Here is a 19,104-nt window from a genome sequence, read left to right on the forward strand (position 1 = left end):
TCTTCACTTTGTACATGCTCTGTAAGATCTTGAAGTGTCTACCCCTACAAATGTGATGCACTGTGGCGCAGGTCCTCACATCACCAACCGACTGGACTATGGCAACGTCCTCTCTGTAGGAATCGCTGTATAACTCCTACAGAGACTTACGATCATACAGAACACCGCAGCCAGACTCGTTCTTGGCCTTTCCTGACGAACCAACATCACATCCCATTTCAGGCAACTCCACTGGCTCCCCCGTGCAGAAGAAATGTCAATTTAAGCTGCTGACCACAAAGCTCTACACCACCAAGGACCCATGTACGTTACCAACCGCCTGAACTTCCACCAACTATCGAGAAGACTGTGCTCTGCAGCCCTTACACTTGCCCATACCGCTGCGACTACCAGTTGAGGATGCTCCTTCTCTTACATCGCAGCACAAACCTGGAACAGCCTTCCCCACGCACCTCTGGATCATAACCTCACATCTGGAATTCCGAATGGTCCTCAAGACCTGGCTGTTCGAATAAGCCTCTAGGACCTGCAAGCACATGGATACTTTATCGGGTGATTAGCTGCGCTTTATTGATTGATCCATGTTAATGATATAGAATATGGATGTGGTGCTGACCATGAGGATCAACATTCTTACTCCTTACAGAATTCCTTTCAAAAGACTTCCCCAGAGTCTTGCATGTTGATGTGGAGGATGGAGTCCACTTAGAGTCAATGCCAAAGTACAGGAAGAAGCAGAACAGCAGGGCTCCCACAGTATTAAGATGAATCATTTATAACCGCTGCTGGGATGCCTAGGGAGTTTAACTTTTTCCTTTATGTTGCTCCGAGAAAGAAAGACTCACCATCGGTCTGATTTCCTAAATTTCCCCTGGACAGATTTAAGGGCCACCTAAGAAATTACATCAGGGTAACTGGGGCTTCCCCCTCATGATGCCAGTAGGACGTAAATCACCAAGTCTTGCACAACATATTGCCAAGTATGTAAACTCATTACATTCAGAAATGGAATCCATTTGCCAGTTTGTAACATATACGTACTACTGCTCCTCATGATAAAGTATAAGTTCTCAGCCAAATCCTGATAAAATTGTTTGACAGCAATACTTACTTGAGTTTCCTACACACGTGTCCAAGGTTGTTGAGCAAAGGTTCCCACTTGTCCACCGTTACCTGTAAAAAGAATACAACATTAAGCTCACAAAAACACACTCAATTATTGTAACTAAATTGTGAAACGTCTCCTAAACAAATGCTCACATAATTTGCAAAGTCAAGCACAACGACTCAAAGTAAAATGAACTAAGCAGGTCTTTTATCCTTTTTTTCTTTAAGCAGGGAAATGTATAATGTACATTTTTTAAGAGCTTGTTAAGAAAAAAGTAGCAAAATGTGAAGAAACCTAACAGAAGTACCTCATTTCCGATAGCTTTAATCTTCTCTAAAGCATCAAGGAACCATTTCTCTGATGTTTTCCAACTGTAAGAAGAAAAATGCATTACAATATTCAGTTTTCGCTAATGCAGCAAATATAGGGTCAGTATTGCTGGATAATAAATGTAAACCTAATCAGAAAAAAATATGGTGATGATCCTGAAGGATACACTCCGTCAATAGGAAACAGTCTGTTTCTAATTGGTGCAATTTATGACCGCGCACTAAATTCACAACACCTTCAGCATGTTGCTTCTGTAATAGCTCCAACGGCAGATGTGAAAGAGCAGGACCAGTTACTCCCCTAGTAATGTTTTTTCACCTCTTATACTCGTGTTTAAGAACATATTCTGCTAAAATGAAAATGTCACTTACCCAGTGTACATCTGTTCGTGGCATCAGTCGCTGGAGATTCACATGTTCTGCATTGCTCGCCATCTGGTGTTGGGTCGGAGTGTTACAAGTTGTTTTTCTTCGAAGAAGTCTTTCGAGTCACGGGACCGAGTGACTCCTCCTTCTGTCTCCATTGCGCATGGGCGTCGACTCCATCTTCAATTGTTTTCCCCGCAGAGGGTGAGGTAGGAGTTGTGTTGTAGTAATAGTGCCCATGCAATGGAGTGACTAAGTATGTACCTATTTAAGGTTAAAATAATATATATACAAATGTACAAAGTTGAAGCTAACTTCCGAACTGCTACAGGCTCCCGGGGAGGTGGGTGGGCACATGTGAATCTCCAGCGACTGATGCCACGAACAGATGTACACTGGGTAAGTGACATTTTCAGTTCGATGGCATCTGTCGCTGTAGATACACATGTTCTGCATAGACTAGTAAGCAGTTATCTCCCCAAAAGCGGTGGCTCAGCCTGTAGGAATGGAAGTGGTTTGAAATAATGTTCTTAACACGGCTTGACCTACTGTGGCTTGCTGTGCGGATAACACGTCTACACAGTAGTGCTTGGTGAACGTGTGTGGCGTAGACCATGTGGCTGTCTTACATATTTCTTGCATTGGGATGTTTCCTAGAAAGGCCATGGTAGCACCTTTTTTTCTGGTTGAGTGTGCCCTTGGTGTAATGGGCAGTTGTCGTTTTGCTTTAAGGTAGCAGATTTGGATGCATTTAACTATCCATCTGGCTATACCTTGTTTTGATATTGGGTTTCCTGCATGAGGTTTTTGGAATGCAATAAATAGTTGTTTAGTCTTTCTGATGTTTTTCGTTCTGTCAATGTAGTACATTAATGCTCTTTTGACATCTAATGTACAGTATGTAGTGCCCTCTCAGCTACGGATTCTGGCTGTGGGAAGAACACTGGTAGTTCCACTGTTTGATTTAGGTGGAACGGTGAAATAACCTTTGGTAAAAATTTAGGATTAGTCCTTAGGACGACTTTATTTTTGTGTAGTTGTATAAAAGGTTCTTGTATTGTAAACGCCTGAATTTCGCTTACTCTTCTTAGAGATGTAATGGCGATGAGAAATGCAACCTTCCAGGTTAGGAACTGTATTTCGCAAGAGTGCATGGGTTCAAAAGGTGGACCCATGAGTCTTGTTAAGACAACATTTAAGTTCCATGAAGGAACAGGTGGTGTTCTTGGTGGTATAATTCTTTTAAGGCCTTCCATGAATGCTTTAATGACTGGTATCCTATATAGGGAAGTTGAATAGGTAGTCTGCAGGTATGCAGATATTGCCGCAAGGTGTATTTTAATGGAAGAGAAGGCTAGGTTAGATTTTTGTAAGTGAAGCAAGTAACCCACTACGTCCTTTGGAGTTGCGTGTAAAGGTTGGATCTGATTATGATGGCAGTAGCAGACAAACCTCTTCCATTTACTTGCATAGCAGTGCCTAGTGGACGGCCTTCTGGCTTGCTTTATGACTTCCATACATTCTTGGGTAAGTTGTAAGTGTCCGAATTCTAGGATTTCAGGAGCCAGATTGCTAGATTCAGCGATGCTGGATCTGGATGTCTGATCTGTTGGTTGTGTTGTGTTAACAGATCTGGCCTGTTGGGCAATTTGATGTGGGGTACTACTGATAGGTCTAGCAGTGTTGTGTACCAGGGTTGCCTTGCCCAAGTTGTTAAATGAGTTTGAGTTTGTTTTGACTCAATTTGTTTACCAGATAAGGAAGGAGAGGGAGAGGAGGAAAAGCGTAGGCAAATATCCCTGACCAGTTCATCCATAGGGCATTGCCTTGGGACTGCCTGTGTGGGTATCTGGATGCGAAGTTTTGGCATTTTGCGTTCTCTCTTGTTGCAAACAAGTCTATTTGAGGTGTTCCCCAGAGTCTGAAGTAAGTGTTTAGAATTTGGGGGTGAATTTCCCATTTGTGGACCTGTTGGTGATCTCGAGAGAGATTGTCTGCAAGTTGATTCTGGATCCCTGGAATAAACTATGCTATTAGGCGAATGTGGTTGTGAATTGCCCATCGCCATATCTTCTGTGCTAGAAGGCTCAACTGCGTTGAGTGTGTCCCCCCCCTGTTTGTTTAGATAATACATTGTTGTCATGTTGTCTGTTTTGACAAGAATGCATTTGTGAGTTATAATTGGTTGGAAAGCCCTTAATGCTTGAAAAACTGCTAGCATTTCTAGGTGATTTATATGCAGTTTTGTTTGATGTACGTTCCATTGTCCTTGTATGCTGTGTTGATCGAGGTGGGCTCCCCACCCTGTCATGGAAGCATCTGTTGTTATTACGTATTGTGGCACTGGGTCTTGGAATGGCCGCCCTTTGTTTAAATTTATACTGTTCCACCATAGAAGCGAGAGGTAAGTTTGGCGGTCTATCAACACCAGATCTAGAAGGTGACACTGTGCTTGTGACCATTGTGATGCTAGGCACTGTTGTAAGGGCCTCATGTGTAGTCTTGCGTAGGGACAATGGCTATGCATGAAGACATCATGCCTAGGAGTTGTAATATCATCTTTGCTTGTATTGTTTGTGTTGGATACATGCGTTGTATGATCTTGTTGAAATTTTGAATTCTTTGTGGACTTGGAGTGGCTACTCCTTTTGTTGTGTCTATTATGGCTCCCAGGTATTGTTGTACTTTGCACGGCAAAATGTTGGATTTTGCAAAGTTGACGGAGAAACCTAGTTTGTAGAGGGTTTGTATGATTTGATTTGTGTGTTGTAAGCACTTTGTTAGTGAATTGGTTTTGATTAGCCAGTCGTCTAGATACGGGAATACATGTATTTGCTGCCTTCTGATGTGTGCAGCCACTACTGCTAGACATTTTGTAAAGACTCTTGGTGCGGTTGTTAAACCAAAAGGCAATACTTTGAATTGGTAATGTATTCCTTTGAATACGAACCGTAGGTATTTCCTGTGCGACGGATGTATTGGTATATGGAAATACGCGTCTTTGAGGTCTAAGGTTGTCATGTAGTCCTGTAGTTTTAGCAATGGTAACACTTCTTGTAGCGTGACCATGTGAAAGTGGTCTGATTTGATGTAGGTGTTTAGTATTCTGAGGTCTAGGATTGGTCTCAGTGTTTTGTCCTTTTTTGGTATTAAGAAGTACAGTGAATAGACTCCTGTGTTTGTTTGTGTGTTTGGTACTAATTTGATTGCATTCTTTTGCAATAGTGCTTGAACTTCTATTTCCAGAAGTTCGGAATGTTGTTTTGATAAATTCTGTGCTTTTGGTGGTATGTTTGGAGGGAATTGTAGGAATTCTATGCAATAACCATGTTGGAAAATTGCTAAGACCCAAGTGTCTGTAGTTATTTCCTCCCATGCTTTGTAATAATGACCTATTCTTCCCCCCACTGGTGTTGTGTGGAGGGGGTGAGTGACATCTGAGTCACTGCTTGGTTGTAGGGGTTTTGGGGCTTTGAAATTTTCCTCTATTCCTAGGGAATTGCCCTCCTCTGTATTGGCCCCGAAAGCCTCCCCTGTACTGTCCCTGGTAGCTGGAAGGTGTTGCCTGCGAGGTGCTGGCTTGTGTGGCCTGACCCCGAAACCCCCCTCTAAAGGGTGTCTTGCGGAAGGTGCTGTAGGTTCCTCTGCTCTGCGGGGAGTAGAGTGTGCCCATGGCTTTAGCAGTGTCAGTGTCTTTTTTAAGTTTTTCGATTGCCGTGTCCACTTCTGGTCCGAACAGTTGTTTTTCGTTGAATGGCATATTGAGCACTGCCTGCTGTATCTCTGGTTTGAACCCAGACGTTCTTAGCCATGCGTGCCTTCTAATGGTCACAGATGTATTCATTGTTCTTGCAGCTGTGTCTGCTGCGTCCATAGAAGATCGTATCTGGTTATTTGATATGTTCTGTCCTTCCTCAACCACCTGCTTTGCCCTCTTTTGTAGTTCCTTGAGAAGATGCTCGATGAGGTGTTGCATCTCATCCCAATGGGCTCTGTCATAGCGCACAAGTAGTGCTTGAGAGTTAGCGATGCGCCACTGGTTTGCAGCTTGTACTGCGACTCTTTTCCCATCTGCATCGAACTTGCGGCTCTCTTTATCTGGGGGTTGTGCATCCCCAGATGTGTGGGAGTTGGCTCTTTTCCGAGCTGCTCCTACTACGACGGAATCTGGTGGCAGCTGTGTGGTGATGAAAACAGGGTCTGTAGGAGGTGCCTTATACTTCTTTTCCACCCTTGGCGTTATTGCCCTACTTTTGACCGGCTCCTTGAAGATTTCCTTTGCGTGCCGAAGCATACCTGGCAGCATAGGCAGGCTTTGGTAGGAGCTGTGGGTGGAGGAGAGGGTGTTGAATAAAAAGTCATCCTCGACTTGTTCTGAGTGGAGGTTTACGTTGTGGAATTGTGCTGCTCTAGCCACCACTTGAGAGTATGCTGAGCTGTCTTCTGGTGGTGAGGGCTTTGTTGGATATGCCTCCGGACTGTTGTCCGACACTGGGGCGTCATATAAGTCCCAAGAGTCTTGATCCTGGTCACCTTGGCTCATGGTGGTGTGAGCCGGGGAATGTGACGGAGTTTGCGCTGGTGAGACGTTAATTACAGGTGGAGGAGAGGGTGGCGGAGTCACCTTTTTCACCATTTTTGTTTGTGGCGCCTGGTCTGTTTGAAACTCCAGTCTCCTTTTTCTCCTAATAGGGGGAAGGGTGCTTATTCTTCCTGTTCCCTGCTGTATGAAAATACGTTTTTGCGTATGGTCCACTTCGGTGGATTGCAGCTCTTCCTCAAACCTATGCTTTCGCATCTGAGAGGACAGTGATTGCTCCTCTGTATAAGAGCCTGGACCTGGGTCGGTTACGGGTTGTTTCGGCACCGAAACCCTGCCTGTATCTTTTTTCGGCTCCGAGGTGGCTTTTTTCTTTTTTGGAGTCGAAACCTCTCGGCGTCGATCTTTGTCGGTGCCGCTGTCTCGGCGTCGAGCCGTTTCTACACCGCTATTTCGGTGTCGTTGCTTTTCTCCAGCACTTTCTCGATCCCGAGAAGGCTGCGTGCCGGTGTCTCGACCGGAGTCGGACGATCTCGGCACTGTTTGGGCCTTTTTCGGTGCCGATGGTCGGTCACCGAATTTATGGGTGGAGCCATGGCCTGGTGGCAGTGGCGTCCCCTGGGCCTTGTCACTTTTCTTATGTGTTGTTTTCGACGTCTTACTCACGGTTCTTTGATCGTCGAATTCCTCAGAGTCCGATTCGTGGATCGAAAAGGTTTCTTCTTCCTCTTGTTCCTCGAACTCTCGGTGTGCTGTCGGCGTGGACGCCATCTGAAGTCTCCTGGCTCGACGGTCACGGAGTGTCTTTCGGGACCGGAACGCGCGACAGGCCTCGCAAGTCTCTTCACTGTGCTCAGGTGACAGGCACAGGTTACAGACCAAATGTTGGTCTGTATACGGGTATTTGTTGTGGCATTTGGGACAAAAACGGAACGGGGTCCGTTCCATCGGCGTTGTTCGACACGCGGTCGGGCCGACCAGGCCCCGACGGGGGATCGAAAACTACCCCGAAGGGAACCGGAGCGCATCGATCTTCGATGCGGTGTTGAATCTAACTACGCCGATCCCGAACGCAACAATACCGACGAAAATCTTCCGATATTTACTAACTTTCCGTTCCGAAACTCGGAGCGTCAGGAACACGTCCGAACCCGATGGCGGAAAGAAAACAATCGAAGATGGAGTCGACGCCCATGCGCAATGGAGACAGAAGGAGGAGTCACTCGGTCCCGTGACTCGAAAGACTTCTTCGAAGAAAAACAACTTGTAACACTCCGACCCAACACCAGATGGCGAGCTATGCAGAACATGTGTATCTACAGCGACAGATGCCATCGAACTTACTGTTTTGCATTTGTGCTTTCCCTTTATGCTACAAAAACAAAAAATAAACTGTACTTCGTTCTGAGATTAGAAAACCACAGATTATCTGCGATGCCATGTCGGATACAGAAACCCAAAGAATAAATGAATGCCCTGTGCCAGGATGATGACTTTCTGCCCTCTTTGCATGCTAGCCTTTCCATGGGAGTACTCACTTCTGTCTGTTGAGTTTTTATGCAGAAAGTCTGTTATGAAGACACAAATAAACAACGTTGAGCCAGGGATGGCAAAGAGCAAACACTTTAAAAAAAAAAAAAAAAAAAAACGATAACGATTGTGTATTCAGTGGGTTACAACATGGTTAACTGCTGACTATTACATCTTTTACTCTGAGATTTCCAGGCCATTAAATAGAGGCGGGTATGCACAAAACACAGTTAAGAGACAAATTGTTATAAAATGTTTTTTCTCACTCTCTTACCACTAGAAATTCAGCCAATACAATATCCTCTGAGGGGTCGCTCACAAGGGGGAACTATTTGTTTCCCAAATAAATAGTGAATTAAATGTTAATCAATCCATGTTAAAGGTAACCTTGAATATAAACTCTCAAAGCGTAAGCAAAGCTGGTCTGGTGCCATTAAAGGAGGATTAAATGACAAATGGACCCATGACCAATAGTTGTCTTGGAAGTGGTAAATAATATCACTGGAGGTGAAGACACAAAGCAGAGGAATTAAAGTGACTAGGTATGAACAAGTAATTACCTCCTTGTTTTTAAGCCCTTGGTACACAAATGCTTTTTTTGAGGGAGGAAAAAATAAGTGAAAACGTTATAAGAGAAACCTTCCCTGAAGGGCCTTGAATGAGCACCCACAAAGACAGGGGAATAACACCTGTGTAAACCAAGGGGGTTGTGGAGAAAAACATTAATGATGCAGTAAGACATGGTATAGAAAGGTACCCCAGAACACAGTCTTAAAGTTCCAGGTGGTGTTTTTATAGCTTGGCACTAAATGTCCCTTTGGGGAAAACATCCTGGGCCAGGAAAGCAAGAAATCCCTTACATACGAGCACTCAGAACAACCCTGCAACACCCGAGGATAGGCCCAGCAACAACCACAGGTGTAACAGAAAGGGTGTTTTTTTTCTGTCATCGAAAGAGCAGAAGCGGAAGGTATTTACACCACACTGGTAGAGCCAAATTCAAGAAGTCTAGAAGTGAAAAGATGATCAACAGTACACTTCAGGTGCAACATTCCCCATTTTAAGTAGGCAAAACAAAAGTTCTCTGTGTGATTTAGAAAAGTTGTGCTCCTAACGCTTTTCAAATTTACTTAGTCTCCACTGGAAATGACGGACATGCTGGTCCACAGGAGGTGGTGCATGTAATTTTGGTTTTGTCAATATCAGAGCTGTGCTCACATGTGAAGAGGATATATCGAAGTGCAGTCTTACTAATTTAGAGTGGCTACTGCCCATTCAACTCAGGCTAAGCGGTGACTGGGGGTGGCAATTTATAATCCAGGGACACAAGTCCTTTTCCCTGTAAGTCTATGGGAGGACTTCCTACCAGATCTCCCTGTCAAGGGTCACTCAGACCCATAACTGGATTCCATTGCCTTCAATATTTCTTAGACATGTAAGTTGTGTATAAGACTCTAGGTTCGTGGTTGGTCTAGTAAATGGTGAAATCCATTTGGATCCTAAGTGTTTGTGCTACACAAAATGGTGGTTTCCTTTGTGATGAACTGGCTATGACCATCTCATACATCTCAGCCTTCTTGCATACCCTTCCTGTACCCCCAACTCGAAACCTGTGTGCTTGCAAGTGGAAAAATATCCAGCAGATTCCCTTTGTTAAGTATAGGATTCCTCCATCCTAGGTAAAACTCATGACCTTCACTATTAACTCTACACTGGCCATCGCCATTGGCAATGGGAGCAAATGCAGGTCCAAATCTGATCCGAATACACATAACCCTTAGATGGCGATGAGTGGTCTGACTGGAGATTCTGGTCTCAGAAGGCCGCAAAAATTTAGCCAGCAAAAAGCATAGGAGTGGTGGAGTCCAAAGAAGTTTGAATAACGCAGACTCATTAGTTGGCCCTAGAATCCTTCCTTGACCAACGGTGAGATACAAAGAAAGGGGGCCTGCAACAACATCTTGCTGGTCTGACCAGCAGAGAAAGAGGGAGCCTATCTTCTTGCCTTTTGAGAAGCTGGACTGTGAGGAGGATTCCGTTTGATCCAGAGAAGACATGCTCGAGTCCAGCTGACTGGAAGACCCATGTGATGACTTATTGACAGATGGAGAGTGCTTAGAAGCAACTAGATCGTCACATCCTACTTGCCCAGGAGGAATCCAAGAGTTACAGAAAAGCACAGGCTAGATTGAGAAGCTGCAACATTAAGCACAATTGTCTCAATGTGAATTTGTATAATCTTCAACATGACTCTTGCCTTAAGGTGTCTATTAAGTCAGAGGCTGTTTTCCTTCAGACCCCTAGGGTTGTATCTTACGTCTGCCCTTCAGGTTCTGGCCACAAAGCTGGCAAGGAGTTTTTTTTGCTATTTAAAGGCATATCGATCATGTGTGACTGGACACCTCTATACAAACCTGTGAAGTGTTAGCTGTCAGACTGTCACCATGTGCCAATTGATCTGCCAAGTGATGCACGGATCATGTGCCTCAATGCTTCCATTCCATCACAACAGAACTGTTCAGAGGGGGGTTTAATTAACGGCCCCTAATTTGGCCATAAGATACAGGACATGAAAATAATCTGCCAAAAAGCAGTCCACACTAGAGGAACACCACACAAGCTACCTTGGGTGAGGGCCCCCTGGACTAAGGCATCCAAATTATTGGACTCCCTTCCCAGGGACATAAACACATTTGGTTTGGAACCTGGCTGATCTAGCCAGCAAGAATTAGGGGTTGGATAGACTCAAAGGTCAGGCTATTTTAGAGGCCAGACAGTGTTTACGCTCTTCTTGCTCTATTTATAGCCGCAGTCAAGGAAGATTTTTGGTTAACCGTGATATTGGGCCCCTGATGAGCTTGCCTAATGGCAGAATGGGACCAATCTGCTTGCCCCACTTCCCAAAGATAATAAAGAAACAGGGAGTAGTTAGTAATGACCCAAAGCAGTAATTAGTAAAAGCCTATGGTAAGAAGGGTATTTTTTACTGATTGAAGGGTGTTCCCACTGGCAGCCTTTAGCTGTGCAAAAAGGTAAATTACAATGATGTCTAACAATATTACCGTCAATGTAAAAAAATAAACACAGTGATAACATTGTCTGCTAACTGACATTCAGTACCAATGTCATTCCCTCAGATTCTAAATGAACTCCCAAGTCCACAAATTCTCTATAACAGATCAAAACATTCATCTTTGGACAGTGTCTGATAATTCTCTTTGTTTTTTGGCTTGTTTGGATAAATATGCTAACTCACTCCAAGACTGTTTTTGGCCCACCCACTGCAAACAGAGATGCAACAGTGGCTAAAGGAACCAAAGGCAACTAAAATAATCTAATCCTTGACTTTGGTGAGAGAGAGGCTGAAGCGGTAAGTGCAAGCCCAGATGTCCTTAAGTGCCATTAAGGCAATAGTGTCACACAATGGAGAAACAGAAGCTTGAGCAAATGGAGCAGCCAGAACAGCAAATATTTCAGGAACAATTTTCTGAAAAGGCTGCACATATTTCTTGTCAGAAGTGGTGGTTTAAGAAATTGCAAGCAATGCAACTCATAAGGTTAATACGACATAAACGGCCTTGCTGACATTAAACACTTACAGCACCAAGTGTTTCACTTACTGGAAAAATAGACCTCAGACACTTCTCTTTCCTATTTTAAATTGAAGGCCAAGACCAGGAACTGGGGTCTCAGTGTTTACTACCAAAAATGTCGCCCACCTGCACCTGAAAACCTTTGGCGTGCATACTTGGACAGAGAAACAAGGCTTAAGGCTTCAGGATCATGGTGTACCTATAGGCACCACCAACAAGATATATCAGAATTTAAAGTGCACCTGATTAAGGACGAGAAGGAAGCCTTCAAAACATATTTACATTCCATATTAAGAAAGTGCCCACATGTGGCCCCAAAGGAATATACCCAAAAGCTGGAAGGCTGGTCAAGAAAAGAAACGAAGTAAACCTTTCTTAGAAGGGAGAGCTGTTATGACGACAGCTAGTGAATATACAATAGAGTCTAAGGTGACCCCCCTCTACTCCAGGTCAATAAAGACACTGTTTCCTGTCCTCGACTTCTGTGTGATAACCTAATGCATTCTCGGTTTTTTAGTCATGCTTTCACTAATTAGACTAGCATGCCTAAAAAAGCACTGATCTGTAGATGAAAAGTTCAGGTCTAGAGGCAGTGTCTGCAATGACTTGAAATAAGATGTTCACCCTAGGTGAGACAGACCTTGCAGTCATCTCCCAGCGCCTGACCACTCCAAAGTCCACACTGTGGGGCGCAGTCAGAACACGAGATGTTTGTGGCCAGCAACCACTACTACAATTGGCAGCCCATTTACTTTGAAGCAATTCATATCAAATAGCCTATATAAAGAGCTGCTAGATGGGGTTCCAATATTTACATGAAGAGCAAGATATATTTTTCGATGGGGGATATAATTTCCTTCTAGCACGGCTACTCCACTTTATCTGAGAGAAACTAATGTGCCCCCCCTGCACGTTCAATGGAAGACTGGGGTTGGGGAGCACAAATCTGAGACAAGGGGACAATTCCCAACCACCACGTAAGTGAGAGGGGCAAAGCTGCAAACATTAGCACCATTGGCACTTCCACCACATATGGCTGTAATCCAGGCACGTCCAGATGAAGATGTCCTCCAGAAAGGGCAAGATGCAAGACAGCCACTGTCACCAAAACCTGATGGTCACACAGAAAGGATAATCTGACACTACACTTGCTAAAGGAAGGTAAGGTGAAGAACCAAAGAAGGAGAGCTCACTGTAGAGACTGAGTGATGCTTCCTCTGAAGGACAAAACACATTCTGGTTGAAGACACATTAGAAGCCAATGAGATTCTTAAATTGTGGATGCATATATTTACTACACTATGCAAAAAGGGTTGAGCATTTACATCAGTTAATTAAACTTCCCTTATCAGGAGCAGACAGGACAGAAGTGCACTAAACTATTTATGGAAGAGCCGGCAGCTATACTAGAAACTATATATATGCAAACTAGGAATAACAGGTTCGAATTAGTGATAAAGATGGCCTGGGCACTTCAGGATTGACCTATGATTTATTTTTACAATAAAGGACAAACAAACCCTACTGCCTATAAATCAAACTTTTATTCAGAAGCAAAACACAAACGTGACCCAGAAGAAATAATACTGACAGCAGCAGAAACAGCCATCACCACAGGTCAGAGACAAAAGAAAATCATTGTTGCATCATGGATACCCATTTCGGAAATTTTGGAAGCTGCCACCAAGGCAAGCATTTTGAATTACAAAGCATGTGCTTGTTGCACTGAGCACTCGTACAAAACGCATCAGAAGACGTTTCGATATGATACGACACTCAGGAATCGGGATACCTTATAATACCAAAGAACTGTCCTACATTATTGCCCTCGAAGCCGCACACAAAGCCCTCTATGTGGATGAACCAACTCAGCCTGCTACAGGCATGACATACAAATATGCTAAATCTTGCACAGCAATTGAGGGTAAGTTCGAACGCTCTAAATTCAAGATCATAAATACTAGAATTAAAACATTAGGTGACCTTTTTGCTGGGATTGCCAAGATTCAGGAACCCTTACTGAATTTGAAAAAGGCAGACGCCCCCCCCCCCCTCAATGCCACGCCACCTTAGAATCCTATTCTAATTGATTCAGACATGGTTTCTGCATTCAAAGGTCCAATGTGAATTAAACATTGGCAGCCAAATGGTTTTAAAGGCAAAAGGGGCTATGAAAGTGAGGCAGCTTTAAGAGTGAGTAGCCCCATTAGAAAAGAGCCATCCTTTGGCACAGGTATAACAAACACACCATAGCGTGTACTAATGAAAGCTCAAACTCCAAAGGAAATACCACTGTGGATCTGCCTGTGAAACAGCCCAACCATCTGTAAAATAATTGCTGCAGTTACCTAAGTACCAAATGACCTATACAGGCAACTTTAACTTCACGCAATCCAAGTAAAGCATTACCTATTGATCATACATTTACACTGGGACTCAAGAGCAAAACTACACTTCATTAGAGAAATACAGGGAGAACCTTAATAGGGTATCCCTGGAAGGGCTGGCTTTGGAGTATACCAAAGCAGCCAAAATGCTTACTTTGCTCTTCCAAGGATACTGGTGCCCATTGATACTAAAGCAAACAATAAAGCATGTTTTTGTTTTTGCAGTGTCGATCCCTGAGTTATTCAAACCATATAGGACAAGCCAATACTACCACCTTTCAGGGCGTGGCCATGGAGGTCAAGACTTTATCAACAGAAAAGGATGATGGACGGAGTGCTGCAACTGGTTTAAATCTATTGTTCTTTTGCAGGTGAGGCAGTGTAGCATTAACACTGTTTATGCTGTTCACCCTTGTTGTTATTTTAAAAAGTCCTTGTTATTATTTCTAACCTTGTGGTATGTCATGCCTAATTGTTAGCCAGGCAAATTAGCACGAACAGTAGCACAAAAATGACTGCTTGGGCTGTTATTTCAACTTGAGCAGCTTTCTAGCCAACCATTACGCTGCTACAGATGGCAGCTATATTGGGAGTGGTGTAAGATACAGCCAACCAATCATAGATGATGTCCTTATTAAATAATAATGAAATGTGATCTGTAGCAGCGTAATGGTTGGCTAGAAAGCTGCTTAAGTTGAAATAACAGCCCAAGCAGTCATTTTTGGGAGTTGGTTCCTTGGGCAAACCCTAGGGCCGCGACTATCGATGTTCAACTTTAACATTATTCTTGGCCTTTATATCTTAAAGATTGATTGCTTTCCGCATTGCGCCATAAAAATGAATGAACATAATTCTTGTTTTTGGGGCTGGATCCCACTCCACTTGTCAGTGGCTGTACCTCACACCACTCTCAATATGGCCGCCAATGTTGGGCAGTCTAGACTTTGTGCGCCTCTGTTCTTGCACCTTAGCTAAGCCCTTTTGAGATGGAAGCAAGGTTACCCTCATTCAGCTAGCCGGTTTTGCACAGCACTCATACTCACACCCTATTTTTTCCAGTGGAGGTAGGATTCTTCTGAATAAACTCAATTTCAATCATTTTAACTTTGTAATTGATATCATATGTAGGTTTCTTCATTATTCCATACTGTTATGTTTCGGTGTATCTATTAAGTCTCCAAGCGGTTTCATACCTTACAAGGCCTTTAACTGATACAACTGCCTTGGTAAGTTTCACTTACACAAGTTGTCCAGTTCAAACCTACGTACATTGGCTCACTGTCTCAATTTGCATTTATTTATGTTATTAGCCTCTCTTAAACTTCATAATTGAGATTGCCTCATAAATACCTCATTTGAGAAACGACGGAAAATTGTATAATCTTACTCGTCTTTAAATGTTGTTATGCTACACTATGACTCCTTTGTCAATACGACTGGTACACTGCACTGTTTAAAAAAAAAATAGCACCTGTGTATTTCACCTCATCACAAAGTGACCCATATATAGAAACGGTGTACGTTTAGCAACAACAAGTTATTCTTTTTTTCTCTATTATAATTATTTTATTAGTATTTTATATCATTGGGTTTAAAAAAACCCTATGAACATCTTATGGTCTCATGTACATTTAAATTATGGGACCGAAACATCAATACTGCTCCACCTCTCATTTGCGACAAAATGGATCCTTAAATTGTTAGAGATAACTTGTAGACTTTCTCTCAGTTATTAGAAGAGTGGACATCACATAAATTAATCTATAAACTTTGGATAAAAATGTGTTTGATTTGAGTAGTTAGATTAACGTGTGTAGGGTTTTCTTTGTATTTCTATATACAGGGAGTGCAGAATTATTAGGCAAATGAGTATTTTGACCACATCATCCTCTTCATGCATGTTGTCTTACTCCAAGCTGTATAGGCTCGAAAGCCTACTACCAATTAAGCATATTAGGTGATGTGCATCTCTGTAATGAGAAGGGGTGTGGTCTAATGACATCAACACCCTATATCAGGTGTGCATAATTATTAGGCAACTTCCTTTCCTTTGGCAAAATGGGTCAAAAGAAGGACTTGACAGGCTCAGAAAAGTCAAAAATAGAGAGATATCTTGCAGAGGGATGCAGCACTCTTAAAATTGCAAAGCTTCTGAAGCGTGATCATCGAACAATCAAGCGTTTCATTCAAAATAGTCAACAGGGTCGCAAGAAGCGTGTGGAAAAACCAAGGCGCAAAATAACTGCCCATGAACTGAGAAAAGTCAAGCGTGCAGCTGCCACGATGCCACTTGCCACCAGTTTGGCCATATTTCAGAGCTGCAACATCACTGGAGTGCCCAAAAGCACAAGGTGTGCAATACTCAGAGACATGGCCAAGGTAAGAAAGGCTGAAAGACGACCACCACTGAACAAGACACACAAGCTGAAACGTCAAGACTGGGCCAAGAAATATCTCAAGACTGATTTTTCTAAGGTTTTATGGACTGATGAAATGAGAGTGAGTCTTGATGGGCCAGATGGATGGGCCCGTGGCTGGATTGGTAAAGGGCAGAGAGCTCCAGTCCGACTCAGACGCCAGCAAGGTGGAGGTGGAGTACTGGTTTGGGCTGGTATCATCAAAGATGAGCTTGTGGGGCCTTTTCGGGTTGAGGATGGAGTCAAGCTCAACTCCCAGTCCTACTGCCAGTTCCTGGAAGACACCTTCTTCAAGCAGTGGTACAGGAAGTAGTCTGCATCCTTCAAGAAAAACATGATTTTCATGCAGGACAATGCTCCATCACACGCGTCCAAGTACTCCACAGCGTGGCTGGCAAGAAAGGGTATAAAAGAAGGAAATCTAATGACATGGCCTCCTTGTTCACCTGATCTGAACCCCATTGAGAACCTGTGGTCCATCATCAAATGTGAGATTTACAAGGAGGGAAAACAGTACACCTCTCTGAACAGTGTCTGGGAGGCTGTGGTTGCTGCTGCACGCAATGTTGATGGTGAACAGATCAAAACACTGACAGAATCCATGGATGGCAGGCTTTTGAGTGTCCTTGCAAAGAAAGGTGGCTATATTGGTCACTGATTTGTTTTTGTTTTGTTTTTGAATGTCAGAAATGTATATTTGTGAATGTTGAGATGTTATATTGGTTTCACTGGTAATAATAAATAATTGAAATGGGTATATATTTGTTTTTTGTTAAGTTGCCTAATAATTATGCACAGTAATAGTCACCTGCACACACAGATATCCCCCTAACATAGCTAAAACGAAAAACAAACTAAAAACTACTTCCAAAAATATTCAGCTTTGATATTTATGAGTTTTTTGGGTTCATTGAGAACATGGTTGTTGTTCAATAATAAAATTAATCCTCAAAAATACAACTTGCCTAATAATTCTGCACTCCCTGTAGTCTTGAACTAATGTTTCTGTTTTCCATCCAAATATATGACTTACACATACGCTCTTGTGTACTTCGGTCTTTCCAGTTGTGCTCATCTGTGTTGCTTGCACCATTATTGTTTTCCTAACCTTGACAATAACACTTTTGATTGATTCCTTCTGAAATATACCTTTGGTCAAAACTTTCTATGGAATAATCCCCTTTCCTAGCATTTTTACCTCACATATTACAGGGGGTTATTGGGTTGCATGTCTTCCTCTGCATGGAGGACCTGGCATGCGGATGCCAGGGAGTACATACATCTGCTGGCATTCGCCAAAACGCTATCACACATTGGCCTTCTGCTTTTACTGGCAATAGACATTATCCAAACCTTATCTGTGAACATTCTTCAGAGAGAGATTTCAGATCACTTGCTGCTGGCCCTTTACTTTGGGTCTCCAGCAACGTAAAGAAGGCCATGTGGCCCCGTTCTGTGGCGCCTGGTGTCTAGTGGACGACTTGGGTCACTAAGAACCTTTGCAATGAGCTCCAAACTTACTTTGAGGCGAATGAGAGCTACGTAATCTTCAAAGGCAAGCTGTGGGACGCTAGTAACGCCATGATTAGGGCATTGGTCAGATCATACCACAGACAGGCCAAAAAGGCTAAATATAATCAGATCACTGAGCTGGGGACTCAAATATTGCAACTTTTAAGGAATTGCAGCAAACGCTGTTGAGATGCAACATAGTCAAGTTGAGCTTGACAGAGCAGAGCTTAGGCAAATGGCACTGCACGAGGCTTGCCAGTGCTGGATGGTCTAGATCCAATGGGTATTTGAACATGGGGACAAAAATGGAGAACTCCACTATTGGGTGGCTAACAGGGACATGGGGTCCTTGAATATTCTGGGATCAAGGATTGCCACAGGAAATACAACACGGTTATGGAAGAGATAGTGGAGGCTTTTGCCGAATACGATCAGACTTATTGTATACCTCTCAGCACCGACTGGACAGCGAAGAGCCAGTTTAATACTGTCAGACATATCACTTCTTACATTTACGGGATCCCAGATGCAGGAATTTCACCTTCCCCCAGAGACAGAAGTGATAGGGGACATCAAACAGGATATGAACATGGGGAAAATCCCAGGGCCAGATGAGTTTCCTCTAATATCAGAGATTTTGGACCTCCTTATCCCGCACATTCTAAACCTGTATGACGAAACTGCCCCAAAGGAGCCACCCCTTTCCGAACTGGACACGTCCACCACAGTGGTCCTGCCCAAGATGGGATAGCCCACAGATGACTGTGCTGTGTACCGGTTCATTTCACTGATCTATACGTAACTCAAAATACTCACAAAGGTGCTGGCAAATTGCCTCTAGGGCATGCTGGGGGACCCTGTCCACCTAGACTAATGTGGCTTTCAGCCCTCCAAGGATACTTTCCATTGCATTAAATGAGGTAATGTGGTGTTGGCCATTACTAATGATGGACTTCAAGAAGGTGATTGATAGAGTGGATTGATCCTATTAGGACCTCGTCCTCCATCGCATGGGATTTGATCCCTGTTATTGCAAATATTCTGACTTTGCCATAATCGACCCACAGCTCAGACTATGGCTAATGGGATCCTTTCTGAGGTTTTCACGATTAGCAGGGGAACCAGGCATGGCTGTCCACTATCCCCTCTCTTTTTCACATTTGTGATAGAACTGCTGGCCAGAATCACCATGTTATGCACAGGTGCGGGGCTGACGTTGGGAGGATGGAACCGAAGATGGCATAGCCCTATACGTGGAAGTAGAGCTCCTTTACTTTGGCAACCTACATGTAACCTGCCCCCGAATCTTACAGATTGTGGGG

General features: G+C 43.5%; 1 protein-coding gene across 1 annotated transcript in view; it reads right to left on the reverse strand.

Annotated features, from left to right (window-relative positions):
• Window positions 1-19,104, reverse strand: part of CDC16 (cell division cycle 16) — a 146,494-nt gene that overhangs the window by 24,749 nt on the left and 102,641 nt on the right. Inside the window, exons 14-15 of the mRNA XM_069204699.1 lie at window positions 1,416-1,479; window positions 1,112-1,173 (exon numbers count right to left, since the gene is read on the reverse strand). Of these exons, the coding sequence (XP_069060800.1) occupies window positions 1,112-1,173; window positions 1,416-1,479 (126 nt within the window). The remainder of the gene's footprint in view (window positions 1-1,111; window positions 1,174-1,415; window positions 1,480-19,104) is intronic.

This window comes from Pleurodeles waltl, chromosome 8 (genome assembly GCF_031143425.1).
Source record: "Pleurodeles waltl isolate 20211129_DDA chromosome 8, aPleWal1.hap1.20221129, whole genome shotgun sequence".
Lineage (NCBI taxonomy): Eukaryota > Metazoa > Chordata > Amphibia > Caudata > Salamandridae > Pleurodeles > Pleurodeles waltl.